Below are 16,185 nucleotides of genomic sequence, written 5' to 3' on the forward strand. Positions count from 1 at the left end.
GTCACACGTTCTTCTCCACGCTAATATTCAGAACTGCCAGCTTAGAAAGCTGAATGGAATCTGTGACGCGGGCAGCCACAACGTGCAGACACGGAACTTCTGGCAGCAGCCTCCCGCCTAGCCAAAGCTTCAGGCCAACTTTCCTCCTCACTCCTGGTCTAGAGCCCACTCTCAACTCGTGCGGCTCCCGTTCCCGAAACCACGACCAAATCTACTCTTGTTGGCATTCAAACTTATTAGAAGTGGCGGAGGCAGTGATTACATGGCTGCAGGATCGGGACTCGTGGGGAACACTGAGGAAAGAGTCACTTCCTCTCGCAGACATTTATGTAATACATTCCCCAGGCAGGGCCTGCAGAGCAGGGACCAGGCTTCATTCATTGTTGTGTATCCCCGCAGCTGCTGGCACCATGCCTGGCAGACAGCAGGCCCTCAATAATTCCTTGCTAGATGAATGAATGAATGAATGAACGAACATGACAGGCTCAGGAAGTCCGAGCGTCCCTATCACAGAGGCTGGCACAGTGCTCTGCCCTCAGTGAGAGCGGGACTGGTGCAGGCTCCTGGGGGAGGCCCATGTCTCACCTCCTCACAGTGCCAGAGTCGCTTTCCACCACTCTGGTTATTCCTACTGAGGAAAGAGTGAAGTCTGGGGAGTGTGGGAGCCTGTCCAAACAAGTGCTGAGATCCCTACCTCACTACGCTCTTTCTCCCTGGCATTGAGCAAGGGGGGATACACCAACAGGGAAAAGCTGTGCTCTTCTATACGTGCGTGAATAACTCGCAAGGATGTGTTTATTTAGGCGCAGAAATAAGACGACAGTCCCACAGATCTGCCACACCCAGTGGGACTGGAGGAGTCTATGCAGTAAGATGAATGTGCCCACACTAACCTCAGCAGGTAAGAAGGGCTGTGTGAGGCTCACGCTTCTCTACACAGCGGGCAGAACTCACCGACAGGAGTCTCCAGGTTATGGGTCGAACCTCCCTGGGAACCCCCGGCCAGCTACACTTCCTCAGTTCATCTGCAAACGGACAACGGCTTGATTGGATTAGCCCTTCCCACAAATGCCCTAAGACAACCCTGAGCCAGCACTGCCTGATTCCTCCCACCATTCAAGAAAGACCACCACCACCACCAGCAGCAGCAGCTACCGACAAGCACGGGGAGAAAGCCCCAGACAACAGCCCTGAGCAGCAAAGTGGCGAAGACACGGCTCTGCAGTAGTGATGCAGTCAGCTCGGAGATCAGACTCAGGGGGGCAAAGAGAGACCCGTGGGTGTGGATTTGAGTCAGAGTTGCCTCGAGGCAGAGGAGACCAAAGCCAGAACAGCTACACTATGGTCTACGGGCCGCAGAATCCAGTCCCACCTAATTTGGTCCCTAATTTCTAGTAACATACTTCTGACTTAATACCTGCATGTCACTGCAATGGGCACCAGATCAGGAGATGCTGGAAAAGTAAAAGAAGGAAGAATAAAGAGCAATAGCTTCCAGGTCTCTGAGAATTCCAGTCACCAAGAGGTCCTACCTTGCCCGGGGCTCATGGGGACTCACCTAAGTCAGTGTTGTGGCTGGAGAGAAGCTGACGGAATTTTTCTAGGCGGGTTTTCTCCCGGACAGTCATCGGGGGCGCCCCGGAAGCATTCTGGTCCGAGATGCGGGCAACCAGGGGGATGATGGGTCGGAGAGGGAGTGACTGCTGTTTGTGGAGTGGATTCCTCAGGCATGTGTCACCTGTGATAATGAAAGAGAAAGAGAACAGGCGGCAATGTAGAGCATGGACGTGGAGGGAGCCTGAGCTGGCGGTTCAGTACTGGCCCCTCCGCCAGAATCGGGTCCGAGCAGCTGGCGCGCTGCCCCAAGGTGCCCGCTGAGGGCAGCCAGGGGATGGAAAGCGTCTGCCCGGGGGAAGGGCTGCATTTTTTTTTTTAATTTTTTTTTTCAACGTTTATTTATTTTTGGGACAGAGAGAGACAGACAGAGCATGAACGGGGGAGGGGCAGAGAGAGAGGGAGACACAGAATCGGAAACAGGCTCCAGGCTCCGAGCCATCAGCCCAGAGCCTGACGCGGGGCTCGAACTCACGGACCGCGAGATCGTGACCCGGGCTGAAGTCGGACGCTTAACCGACTGCACCACCCAGGCGCCCCAGGAAGGGCTGCATTTTTATCACAGGCTCCCAAGGCATCTTATGTGCTAACAGACTCCAGAGGCCGTAGCAACTGTGACAACTTTTTTGGCAACTCTGGATGGAAATCAAATGTTTTCTTTCTACCCCAACCTGGGATGTGTCTTCATGCCTAATATTGAATGTGGGGGCAACACGGTCTAAGGTAGTGTTTGCCTTCCCTTTCCACATCACAGAGCATGTAAGCAGTGAGTTAAATTCTGACTGTCCTTTCATAACTGTTTCATATTCTTTATCTATCTGGGCCTTAAAAAGCAGGAGTCACAGGGAACCTGAGTGGCTCAGTCGGTTAGGCATGTAAGTAGGGCACATGTAATAAAAACAGGTGGCTGCTTGCCTGAAGCCCCAGGCCCCATGCAGCTGGCCCAAGGGCTGAGAGGATCAATATCCACGGCACAACTCGAAGCTGTTCTTGGCCCATCAATGTCCCCTGCACAGCAGGTGAGAGGCTCTGGCCCCAGGCAACCCTGTTTTGGGTTCCTCTGTGCTCCTACATTTCCCACCAAGGTGAGCCAGCTTTTAATTCTGCTGGCATATGACTGAAATAACAGGAACACAGACCCCAGCAGAACCACATGGCTGGTTCTTGACATTTCTAACCCAGATGACAGGAAGGAGAAACGAGCAGTATAGGACTGACATTTCCTGAGCTCCTACTATGTATAAGGCATCATACTGGTCACATTTACATAGGATCTCTCATGTGATTCTTGCAACATATGGTAGGAATTATTACTTTACACATGAAGAAACCACAGCTCAGAGAGGTTAAAAGTGATTTGCTAGTGAGACCTGAGATGCCACCTTAGGTCTGTCTGATTCCAAAATCCTTATTTATTTTACTACCCCAAAGTAAAGTCAGTTTTAAATTCTGACTGTCCTTCCATAACTATTTCATGTTCTTTTATCTATCTGGGCCTTAAAAAGCAGGAGTCACAAGGAACCTGAGTGGCTCAGGCAACTAAGCATCTGACTTCGGCTCAGGTCATGATCTCGAAGTTCATGTGTTCAAGCCCCACATCTGGCTCTGTGCTGTCAGCACGGATCCTGCTTCAGATCCTATCCCACTGTCTCTGCCCCTTCCCCGCTCATGTTCTCTCTTCTCTCAAAAATAAACATTAAAAAAAAAATGGGCTAAATGGGTAAGGGGCATTAAGGAATCTACTCCTGAAATCATTGTTTCACTATATGCTAACTAATTTGGATGTAAATTTAAAAAAATAAAAAATAAAATTAAAAAAAAAAAAAGGCAGGACTCACAACAAGAATTAAATGATGAGGGGTTCCTGGGTGGCTCAGCTGGTTAAGCATTTGGCTCGGGTCATGATCTCACAGTTTGTGAGATCAAGCCTCATGTCAGGCTCTGTGTTAACAGCATGGAGTCTGCTTGGGATTCTCTCTCCCTCTCTCTCTGCCCCTCCCCTGCTTGCATGCATGCTCTCTCTCTCTCTCAAAATAAATAAACATTTTTCAAAAAATAAAGAAAGACAGGGCGCCTGGGTGGCTCAGTTGGTTAAGTGTCCAATGTCGGCTCAGGTCATGATCTCGTGGTTTGTGAGTTCGAGCACCGCGTTGGGCTCTGTGCTGACAGCTCAGAGCCTGGAGCCTGCTTTGGATTCTGTGTCTCCCTCTCTCTCTGCCCCTCCCCTGCTCGTGCTCTGTCTCTCTCTCTCTCTCAAAAATAAATGAACTTAAAAAAATTTTTTTTAAATAAAAAATAAAGAAATCCTCTCTTGGAAAAAAAAAAAAAAGAGATGCGCACTCAGCAACGTGCACAACTAGAAGGTTTACAGAAGCAACAGTCACAGGGTATTTGGCTGGGATGCCTAGTGTAACATGGGGCCTAGGAAACACAGACCACACACTGGGGGCCTGAGAGCGATGTGCACCTCTGATATCACAGATTAACACATGATGTTCACAGGAGGGGACCTCATAAAGGGAATGTTCTGGACGGTCCTGGCTGTATGAGGGCTGCACCTTTACTAGGGATGGGGGCGGGGAGGGGAGTGCTTCCTCACACTTGAGATCCTTTAAGACCCTCAATCACAGCATAGACACTTCCAACAGCCTATAGCTACGGCCAGTCAATCAACACCGAACACCCACGTGGGCACAGCACTGAAGGTGGAACCTGGAGCCCGATCGGCGATGGAAAGTGACTGTGGCATTTTAACAGCCTCACAGCCTAAGTTCATGACCACGTGCTTATTCTGAAACTGCAGAAGTTGTTCTCTTAGAGCACGAGTCGGGACACACGCCAGGCTCTGACATTCTTCCACTTCCCTTCGCCCTTTACCAGTCAGCCATTCTAACTTTCACTGGAATAATGACACTTCCCTCTCCGACTCAGAATAACTGGCTTCCATAAAACCCTCTAGAGCAAAATTACATACAGCAATGGATAGTTAAGAGGGTACACTGAGAGACCCCAAACATCTGATAAAACCACCATTACCTCAACCACTTGCAGAAGCCAGTTTCCCAAAAAGAAACAGAAGGCGTGTCTCCTCCCACGCCGCCCCCAACCTGAGGCTGTGACACAGAGCCTCCAGGCACATGTTGCTCCATTCCTTAGGAACAGGAAAGGAACAACCTTACTAGTGACTGCTCCCCAGGGCCGAACAGGCCAAACAACAGTGCCACACGTTTGTGAAATTCAGCCACTAACAACTTTACATACATGAGTCAATAATCTTAAACCTGACCAGGCCCAAAGAAATGTGAAGCAACCAAAGAGCAAAAGTTCTAGACCCCATCACAGGGAAAGGAAGAACAAAACGGCAGGCAAAAATGGGGTGTCAGCAAGTGAAGCCCCAAGTAGCCATCAAGGTGTGGGGGCGGAACAAGCAGAGTCTATGACCCATTGGGCTCAGGCTTGAGCTTTCGCATTTACCATTCAACGGAAGATCTGAGTAATGCCCTAGAGAAAAACTGTTCACTTGAGGTGCACTCTGCTGAAAAGGGTGAGGCTGTGGAAGGGGGCAGGATGGACTTACTGGAATTTCTGGACAGCTGAGCGTCACTGCTGGACTTTATGACCTTGTAGCTGGCAGGAACATCGGATGTTGTTGACTGGGAGCGTTCTGGTTTCACCCTCAGCTTGCTGTGGTTTTCTAGGACTTGGGCTGCGGTCGCCAGAGCAACTTTTGAGTTTAGAGTTTGGAAAGAAGGGGAGGAAAAGTCTTCTTCCTCATCATCGCCAATGTCCCAAGCATCACTGGTATTCCGGGCAAACTCATGGAAACTGGAGGCCTTCTTATTCTTCAAAGGAACTGCGTTGACTTTTGACCGTTCTTTGATGAAGCTTTAAGAAAGGAGACATCATTACCAGGGAATGATCTGACACTTCTGACCACCTTCACTGGCTTAATATGAACAGTACGACAAACTAGTTGATACATAACCTTTACCTTCTACAAATAAAAACAGCTGTATCCATTCCTCATCTAGAGGCATCTAGACCAGCACTACTATACTGCAGAGACTGATGGAGCAGAGACAAAAATGCTCACCAAATATCCCATGTGCTCCCCTATACTTCCCAGCCCCCCACCCCCGCCCCGTATTCAGACAAGGCTAGAAGACTAGTTCTGGCCAATAAGCTGAGGAGAGAAGTGAGGAAATCACTCCAAAGCCAAAGCAGACAAGCACAGGGATGAGTTCTCTCTCTATAAGCTTTCTTCTACTGTGGTAACTGGCCAGGCGCCTCCCTCACCTGGGAAGCAGAGTGACTGCGTAGGGTAGAGCCTGCCCTCCACTCCCACTCAACTCCACTCTGGACACGTAGCATGAGGAAGGAATAAATGAACCTTTGTTGTGACAATCCACTGAGATTCCAGAGTTAATCTGCTACGGTAACATAACCTAAACTATTCCTTAGAGTAGGACATGAACTCCTGGCAGAACCAGAGATAATTTTAGGCAGTCCATATGTAGCATGAAACATCAAGTTCCAGAATGAATGAGATGTTCCTTTTTCATTCTGTTAAAGTCCTTCAGCTAGCCTAAAGGAGACAGTCTCAGTATGGTGCTACTCTGTCTTTAAGACTATTTTTTAACAAAGGGAGGACAGCCTCAGATCAACATGTTTGCAAGCAACATCAGCTGGTTTAGAATTTTCTTAATAAGAGAGTTTTGTTTTTTTCACTGTGTTTACTTTTAAGGTTACTTCTTCTATTTTTGGCAAATGATAATTAGCTTTCCACTTCTAATTTACAGAAGTGATGAGGTTTACTTTAAAATATGAATGTGGGGAGCCTGGGTGGCTCAGTCGGTTAAGTGTCCAACTTCAGCTCAGGTCATGATCTCACAGTTCGTGGGTTCAAGCCCCGCGTCGGGCTCTGTGCTGACGGCTCAGAGCCTGGAGCCTGCGTCGGATTCTGTGTCTTCCTCTCTCTCTCTGCCCCTCCCCCACTCGTGCTCTGTCTCTCTCTCCCTCTCAAAAATAAATAAACATTAAAAAAATTTAAAAAAAAAGATAAAATATCAATGTGGAATTATGGAAAGAGCCTAAATGTCCATCATCTGATGAATGGATAAAGAAATTGTGGTTTATATACACAATGGAATACTATGTGGCAATGAGAAAGAATGAAATATGGCCTTTTGTAGCAACGTGGATGGAACTGGAGAGTGCTATGCTAAGAGAAATAAGTCATACAGAGAGAGACAGATACCATATGTTTTCACTCTTATGTGGATCCTGAGAAACTTAACAGAAGACCATGGGGGAGGGGAAGGAAAAAAAATGGTTAGAGAGGGAGGGAGCCAAACCCTAAGAGACTTAAAAACTGAGAACAATATGAGGGTTGATGGGGGGTGGGAGGGAGGGGAGGGTGGGTGATGGGTATTGAGGAGGGCACCTGTTGGGATGAGCACTGGGTGTTGTATGGAAACCAATTTGACAATAAATTTCATATTAAGAAAAAAAATATATATATATATATATCAATGTGGGTCGCCTGGCTGGATCAGTCGGTAGAGCATGTGAATCTTGATCTCAGGGTTGTGAGTTCGAGCCCCACATTGGGTGTAGCAATTACTTAAAAATAAAATCTTAAATACACACATACACACACACACACACACACACACACACACACACAAATCTAATTGAGGTTTTTTAAGAGGTTATTTTTAAAAAATGCATTCAGTAAAATAACAGAACAGACTTTGGCAAAAAAACATGAAGATGGTACATGACGACAGTTTGGGAAAACTAGACTGACTCACTGAGGAAAGAGAGCTTAGTCCTAGGAGTCATGCGAATCATTCCTACTTTCCTGACCTTTTCCTCTTTAGGTCTCCCCTTTAACATCTGTGGGCCCTTATTCTGGATCCTGGGGACTACGTGGTTGGGACATTTCTAACTCAGTCTTGTCTAACATCCCTCAAATCCCAAACCTTGTGTACATTTGCACCTGGAGCCTGAATGCACTGGAGTAAAGACATCACTTGGGAATGCAAGCTGGTGCAGCCACTCTAGAAAACAGTATGGAGGTTCCTCAAAAAACTAAAAATAGAACTACCCTACGACCCAGCAATTGCACTACTAGGCATTTATCCAAGGGATACGGGTGTGCTGTTTCAAAGGGACACATGCACCCCCATGTTTATAGCAGCACTATCAACAATAGCCCAAGTATGGAAAGAGCCCAAATGTCCAGCGATGGATGAATGGATAAAGAAAGCGTGGTATATATACACTAGGGAGTAATCCTCGGCAATCAAAAAGAATGAAATCTTGCCATTTGCAACTACGTGGATGGAACTGAAGGGTATGATGCTAAGTGAAATCAGTCAGAGAAAGATAAATATGATATGACTTCACTCATATAAGGACTTTAAGAGACAAAACAAATGAATATAAGGGAAGGGAAAGAAAAATAATGTAAAAACAGGGTGGGGGGGGCGCCTGGATGGCTTGGTCGGTTAAGCGTCCAACTTCAGCTCAGGTCATGATCTCACGGTCCGTGAGTTCGAGCCCCGCGTCGGGCTCTGTGCTGACAGCTCGGACCTGGAGCCTGTTTCAGATTCTGTGTCTCCCTCTCTCTCTGCCCCTCCCCTGTTCATGCTCTGTCTCTCTCTGTCTCAAAAATAAACAAACGTTAAAAAAAAATTAAAAAAAGGGAGGGGGACAAAGCATAAGAGACTCATAAATATGGAGAACAAACAGAGGGTTACTGGAGGGGTTGTGGGAGGGGGGATGGGCTAAATGGGTAAGGGGCACTAAGGAATCTACTCCTGAAATCATTGTTGCACTATATGCTAACTAATTTGGATGTAAATTAAAAAAATAAAATTAAGTATTATGTTGAAAAAAAAAAAAAGACATCACTAATTGCCTCCCTGATTCCTCCAGCAAAGCACAGTGATACTAGAGGGGAAACCAGGTTCTGCCAGAAAAGCTGAATTTCCCCATTTCCAGGAGCTGTTTCTTCCCTTTGGGTAGAGGCGGGTGGTCTAACAACTCATCTCATCTCCCTCGATGAGTCCAATGCTTATCCTAAAAGATAATTGTCATTAACACTGATAAATACAGTCTGGGAGCTCATACAGCTCAGCTCATCAATATGTCCTTACTATTAGCATCAGAAAAGGAGTAAGATTTTAACTCAGGCATTGTTTTCAAAGCTGGTCTTACACAGAGTAAAGGAAGAGAAGACATCACACAAAATACAAGGGAGAAAACTAGATTACAAGATGCAGCTGTTCAAATGTGATAGAAACAAAATACCATTTTCTACCCGCCAAGTAAGCAAAGATCTAAACAGCATTCTCTTCAGTGTTGCCAAGGGTGCAGTGGGACCGCCATCTAATGGTGCGGGTGAGGGTGTATGTTGTACAGCCTTCTGGAAAACAATCTGGCAACATACATACCATAAGCCCGAAAATGGTTTATAATTTCTGACCCTAACAAAATAACCAGAGGGTCAAAGGATCTAAGACAGTTTATCATGGTGTTATTTTGGTTAAAAACCGAAAACAGCATAAACATCTAGAAATTGGAATGATGAAATTTGTTCAGCCACCAGATGAAATGTTATAATGCCACTGAAAAGCACATCTCACAGGCTATTAAGTAACACTAGAAAACGATCTCAATAAAGTGAAAACTGGAGCCAAAAAAATATGTTTTTATAATCTCTATATTAAAAAAAAAGTATATGCATAGAAAAGACCAGAAAGAAAATACATCAAAATGTTAACAGTGCTTATCGCTAGGCTGTGGAATTATAGGGGATATTTCATTTCATTTCTATAGGTCTCTGAATTATTTGTGTCTTCTACAGTGAGCATATTATTAACCAGTGGATAAGGTTGTTGGCTTTCATCAGTCCCCAAAGTAAGGGTACTTATAAACTTACTAAACAAACGATCAGAAACGAGCAAGAGCTCAAATCAAAGAAAATAAAACTGGGACAACACATTGTGAATATCTGCTGTCAAAAATCCATCCACAAGCCAGAAGAGGCAAAGTACTCGTCTGTGGACCTGCTGAGGCTGCAGGTTCTGGACTCATCACTATGACTGTTTCTCTTTTGTAAAGGGGGATGTAGAATCCATTGCCTGTAGAACATACCTCAGAGGGTCCACTGTCAAGAACAAATAGGCAGATGTGTAAGAAAGCTCTGCCACCAATAAAATACTGCATACAAGTTCGTGGTTACTGTCGTTTTCCTCTTTGGAGGCTATGTGTACCTCAAGATTGCACACAATGAACCCAACTGATTGATACGGAGTACCTTGGATACCAAGATTAACCACCGTGTTTTTCTGGTTGATGTTTCCTAAATACTCTCTCTCTCTCTCTCTTTTTTTTTTAAAGTAGGCTCCACACCCAACATGGGGCTTGAACTCACGACCCAGTAATCAAGAGTCACATGCTCTACCAACTAAGTCAGCCAGGTGCCCCTCTTAAATACTCTCTTGATATTTTTAAGATTTTTAAAATAAGCCATCAAATCAAGAAGCTAAATTTTTTTTTATTTTTTTTATTTAAAAAAATTTTTTTTAACATTTGTTTATTTTTGAGACAGAGAGAGACAGAGCATGAACGGGGGAGGGTCAGAGAGAGAGGCAGACACAGAATCTGAAACAGGCCCCAGGCTCTGAGCTGTCAGCACAGAGCCCGACGCGGGGCTCGAACTCACAGACTGTGAGATCATGACCCGAGCTGAAGTCGGACGCTCAACTGACTGAGCCATCCAGGCGCCCCAAGAAGCTAAATTTTAACTCAGGCCAAAGAAGTGACTGGATGCTGATAGTTTAACACTGGGTGAAGCACACATACACGCTGCACTGGATGGAAACATTGCACCAAGAGATGGGACATGCTAAGACTCAGGCTCTAACACATCTGTACAAACAAAGGAGGTAAATCAGCCAAGTGGTGGGTACATGAGGATTTGTTATATTTTTCTTTACATCTTTTTAAGCATTCAAGTATTTCATTACATTTTTTGAAGGAGATGAAGATTCAATATAAGTCAACTATTGAGATTAAGAATTGGAATTACTCAGGTGAAGACTTCTGCAAATAGAAACTGGAAGGACATGTTGCAACACACTGAAGAACAAAGAAAGGAGGAAAGGCTGTCATTCCCTGTGACAGGAAGACAAGAGACTCAAAGCAGACCATCTTGAGGCCACTGGAAATTATTTTAGAGATGCCTATTCCACAAAACCCAGAACGCAACCAACCAGTCAAAAAAAGTCAGCTCCGTCTTCTGGAAAGAGGCCTTCATGGAGGAAGGGGTTGGTACCACCAGGAGGGGTAGGAGTGTGAGGACTGAGGGTTGGTGAGAACCAGTTACAGAATGAAAGAGGCAGGTCAGAGTGAAAAGGTTCCTGGGTTGCCACTGAGAGGAAACAAGAAAATCTGCAGACCAGCAACAACGGTGGGATGATTTAAAGTTGAAGCATTTCCATGTTTATTCATTTTGTTCTCTCCGAAGGAGAGAATATAAATTTATACATACGTTAAAGTGTGAATGTATTGGCTATTTACTAGGTGCCAGGTTCTGTGCTAATATTTATATATACCCATTTTCTGATCAATGCTCATTCATAAGGCTATAAGGTACTATTACTTTTTGAGGTATTATTATTATTATTATTCCTATTTGCAGATCAGGAAACTGAGGCTTACTGAGGTCATGAGCAGGCAGCAAAGTCTGGGCTCAAATCTAGGTCTACCTGACCTGACGGCCTGCATACACTCTTTAACTCATCTACCTAGAAAAGGAGGTCTAGTAAGATCTGCAGCCCAGGAAGAGGAGTTGCCAGGCAAACGGAGTACATACCACCACAGCCGTAGTGCCCCCACGTGTGCACAGCTGACAGCCCTAACTCTCTAGCCTTGTGCCAATCGTCTCCTGTCTACACGGAACGGGCTGTGTGTGTTGGTAGCCGGAATGGGAAGAGGCTGAATTCAGGAATATGGCCCCTGGAGGAGACACACCGCTCTTCTCTTTTGACATCAGGAGGCCCAGTGAAAAAACCAATCCAGGTGATCCCAGCTGGGGGTACCTCTGGTTTATAGGCTGCCTCATTTTAACATGGCCCCAACTAATTGATAGCCAACCCGAGGTATCCTAACAACCACAGTGTGGCTTGAAGTTCAGCCAAGGTCGTTCAAACTGATCTGTGTCAGACTTACAACCAAACTGGCCTGTCACAGACACCTCCATCGCGCCTCCTTACGACCGAATGCCAAATTATAGCTTCAAAAGCACTTTCACAGAGACCTCTTAATTCTCCCAGTAACTCTGACCTGAGTCTTATTACTTCTATTTCACGGATGAGGAGACTCAGAGAGGTTAAGTAATTTGCCCAAGATCATGGAGCTAGAAAGTGGTGAAGAAAAAGAGATTCAAGGAGTGCACACGACCCTAAAACTCCTGAAAACGTAATTAAGTGGCACATTTGAGAGAAATCAGTCATTTGGTGAATGGTAACTTGTTGAATGCTGACACGAGCCCCAAAGGATGTTTTGAACAAGAGTGGCTACAGGTTCTACTGGTTAGGAAACAAAAGATCAATCATTCTGTAATCTGATTGAGGCTACACCATTTTACTGACATGGCTGCTTGCTTAACAGAAACAGTACACAAATTTACTCAGAAAAATAATGTCTGACACTGGTGAGGGGTGTGAAACAAGCGGGGAATTCGGTGACATTCAAATAAATCCAGTCATCCCGATAACTAGTGTGGCTGCGTGTGAACCAGCTTCGTAACGCGCAACCAGGATCGTACTTTAGTGCAATTCAGAAAACAATAAATTTAGAGGCTTGTCATACCAGCAAGTGGCCAATGGGGCCACTCTGCAGTAAGGCTAGCTTCATCCGAGCTGTAAAAATTATTGCTGGCAATATTATCAGTAATGGTAATAATTTGGCAAATTGAAGTCAGTATATACAGACAGGGAACGATGTACTGTGCTCATGCAGTTTAGATGATTGAAGACCAAGTGTAAAGGCTTCTGCTGTGATGGGGCTTAACCACCGGTAATTAATGGCAGTCTGAAGTGGAATGATAATCACACAGAGGAGAAAGTAATAAAAATGTCCCAACAAAGGTACTAAAATAAGGGCGATAAATGTTTTATAGTAACAATCTGGAACTGTAAAATGGTCCAGTGCAGACCTAGAGGTTGTCCCATGTTGCAGAGTGCTAACAAACCACCAAGTGCATGAAAAGAGGCGGCAATTTATTCAGTGACAATTCTATTCCCCCCAAATTGCAGAGCTAAGCGATTACTTCTATTGAAAGTATGATTGCAGGGGCGCCTGGGTGGCCCAGTCGGTTGAGTGTCCAACTCTTGATTTCAGGTCAGGTCATGATCCCAGGGCTGTGGGATTGAGCCCTGCATCAGGCTCCACGCTGAACGTGGAGCCTGCTTGGGATATTCTCTCTCTCTCCCTCTGCCCTCTCCCCTAGCTCTCACTCTCTCTAAAACAAAATTTTAAAAATAAAGAAAAGGAGAATGATATTTAAGTAAGATACACGAAGAAAAAATTAAACCTATAAAAAAAAAAGAAAATAAAGTTGATTCCAACTCTCCTGAATGATCAGTGAAAACTTTTGTGGTTTTATATAACTAATAGCTGGGAAAACAAAAGTATATAAAATTTGTCTTGGCAGTTTGGGATATGGGAATGTTCCTCAAGACCTGTCCTCAATACAGAGTCAGGGAAAATGCACTTGATAACAGATGCAGACAAGGTGTGAGGACTCTGACATGAACATAAAATAGGACAGTACCCTCGACTGCCTTATGCATGGGTGGACTGAGTGATTTCTGTGTTAGCCACGTATTCATCAAAGGCAATTATAAAATACGCTGGAATGGATCTACCAATCAACAAATCCTGGCTGTGAAGAGAACTGGCTACAAGGAACAGAATCCTCAACCTCTGGGAGCACCTCGGTGGCTCAGTTGGTTGGGCTTCCAACTTAGGCTCAGGTCATGATCTTGCAGTTCGTGAGTTTGAGCCCCATGTCCGGCTCTGTGCTGACACCTCAGAGTGTGGAGCCTGCTTCAGATTCTGTGTCTCCCTCTCTCTCTGCTTCTCCCTGGCTTGTGCTCTCTCGCTCTCTCTCAAAAATAAATAAAAACATTAAAAAAAAAAAAAAAAAAGAATCCTCAACCTCTGATGCTTAAATTGTAAAGACCCATGATGCCAAGGCACTACTCGGCAGGTGTCTGAGGGTCTCTTACCCGTTCCCTCAGTTTACAAGTTACCTGCTACAGCTTTCAGCATCTATTTTCACACCACCACGTTCAAAAGCAGGAAAGGTGAGTAGAGACAAAAAGAGGCTCTCTTCACAAAATGATCTCTCTCTGATCGAACAGGAACATCTTTCCAGCTACCCTCCCTCAGGAGACTTTTACATCTCATGGGCCAGAACCAATGACATAAGCCCACTGCAGGCCAGTCACTGTGATTACCAAAAGATTATTATAAAAGGCTTAAACTAATACAGATACCTGCTCAAGAGCTGAATAAAATTATGGTTCTTGAGCAAGGAAGAGGCAGGGGCAGGGAAGACTGTTAGTTAAGTAGTGCCTGCTGTACCGACCGACAGACCAGATAGTCTGCTATTGGTAAAACCAGGAAAGAGTATCCATTCTACTTAATGTGAATGCCACACAATTGTCACAGAAAACAAGCTCCCCTATGAAGAGCAAGGTACAAACTAAGAAGCACTAAAATAAAGCTCACTGTCTAAGTGCATGCAATGATTTCATTCCTTCAACCCATAAATGTTTACTAAGTGCCTAGTACGCGCTGCGTGCTCTTCTAGGTACTAAGGGTACAGAGGTGAATAAAGGAAAATCCCTGCCCTCAAAGAGCTTATACTGTGGCTTCTGGTGTAAAAACTGTGCATTACAGAAAAGAATAGCAGTCGCGCTTCCAAAGTGATTCAGAAGACCGTACCTTCCACATACCGGCCAAATTGCCATCTTTTTGCAATGAGTTGGTAGAATTACAGAAAGTTCACCACATGTTCAGCTAAGTTATTATTTTTTTTTATATTAAAATGCCGGGGTGCCTAGGTGGCTCAGTCAATTAAGCATTTGACTCTTGATTTCGGCTCAGGTCATGATCTCGCGGTTTGTGAGATCAAGCCCCGCACTGGGCTCTGTGCTGACAGTGCAGTGCCTGCTTGGGATTCTCTCTCTCTCTCGCTCACTCTGCCCCTACCCCCACTTGCGTGCACACACATGCACTCTCTCCCTCAAAAGAAACATTAAAAAAAAACTTTAAATATTAAAACATTGATAATGTACATCTGTTATGGCATTTTTGTAGGTATTCAAAATACTTTAATATACATTATCTTTACTCCTTCCTTGACTGTTAAGGAAAGAAAGGGTAGATATTATTACATGGGCCCCAGAAAGATGACAACTTAGGTCTCCTGTACCTCTCAAATCATTCGGCTTTCACCACAAACTACAGCTTTCCTGGAAATAAGTCTTAAGATGAAGCGTGCCCAGAGACAGAGCCCAAAATTCTTAGAAAATCTGAGAAGATGATGCATCTCTTCATTTAAATTCACTGTGGCTGATTGATGGCCCATGAGAGAAAGGAGCGATGAAGTGATAATTGGGGGTATGAATACACACGCACACATCTTGGGTTTGACCAGGGTTTCTATTGTGTTCGAAAATAACTTATTAGAATTTTACTAGAGAAATAACCTCCAGGGAGCTTTTAACTCTACTGTATGGCTAGATTTCTTTGAGGCTGAAGAAAGAGGACCTGAAGAATGCCAGCCCTACAGTTATATTCTATTCACCCCAGTCCTCATAGTATAAGTGAAGACAAGATGGCAGACCTATATATATTCAGAAGCAATGAACCCCAGAAAGGAGGCTCCTACAAGAAGGTCATCAGTCATCCAATTTGGAGACGATATTTAACCAATAAAGACCCTTCCATCAGAACAAAGGGTCCAACACCAAACCCTGCATATACCAGCTTCCAATGCAGGAAAATAAATCTCTGGTGTGAGTTAATTTCCCACTTAATAATAGATCATTTAGAGGTAAGAAGATTGCTCATCTCTTGATCCAAAATAGAGCAGGGGAGAAGCCAGAAAAGATCAAAGTAGAAACTGTCATTTCAACAAAGTAGGAGAAGGTTTGAGAGTTTTAAAAGAAGTACATGCATGAAAGGAAAACTATCTTGACTTACTTTTTGGTGAGCCGAGGGTCCAGAGGGGGGTGTTGTGCTCCGTACACAGGCTGGATGCTGGAACCAAGAAAAAAAGAAAGAAGAAAATTGTCAGAAAGCTAAATATGTCAGGTAAGTATCATCTGCATCACAAAATTGGAAGGGACTTTGGGAAACAGGTCTCCTCCAAGACAACCACATCCAAGCCTTTCAGCCTGGGGGCAGGCAGAGTGTGTGATTCTTGATCTCGGGGTCATGAGTTCAAGCCGGACGTTGGGTATACAGATTAAATAAACATAAAAA

At 44.8% G+C, this 16,185-nt stretch overlaps 1 protein-coding gene across 1 annotated transcript in view; it reads right to left on the reverse strand.

The window, feature by feature from the left end:
- TBC1D22B (TBC1 domain family member 22B) overlaps positions 1-16,185 on the reverse strand; it is an 80,613-nt gene that overhangs the window by 47,264 nt on the left and 17,164 nt on the right. Inside the window, exons 2-5 of the mRNA XM_047102423.1 lie at positions 15,904-15,960; positions 5,192-5,499; positions 1,559-1,738; positions 955-1,025 (exon numbers count right to left, since the gene is read on the reverse strand). Coding sequence (XP_046958379.1) covers positions 955-1,025; positions 1,559-1,738; positions 5,192-5,499; positions 15,904-15,960 — 616 coding nt within the window. The remainder of the gene's footprint in view (positions 1-954; positions 1,026-1,558; positions 1,739-5,191; positions 5,500-15,903; positions 15,961-16,185) is intronic.

The sequence above is a fragment of the Lynx rufus genome, unplaced genomic scaffold (genome assembly GCF_022079265.1).
Source record: "Lynx rufus isolate CCGP_SWC_20201006 ecotype Redwood Valley unplaced genomic scaffold, mLynRuf1.p SCAF_6, whole genome shotgun sequence".
In the NCBI taxonomy this organism is placed as follows: domain Eukaryota; kingdom Metazoa; phylum Chordata; class Mammalia; order Carnivora; family Felidae; genus Lynx; species Lynx rufus.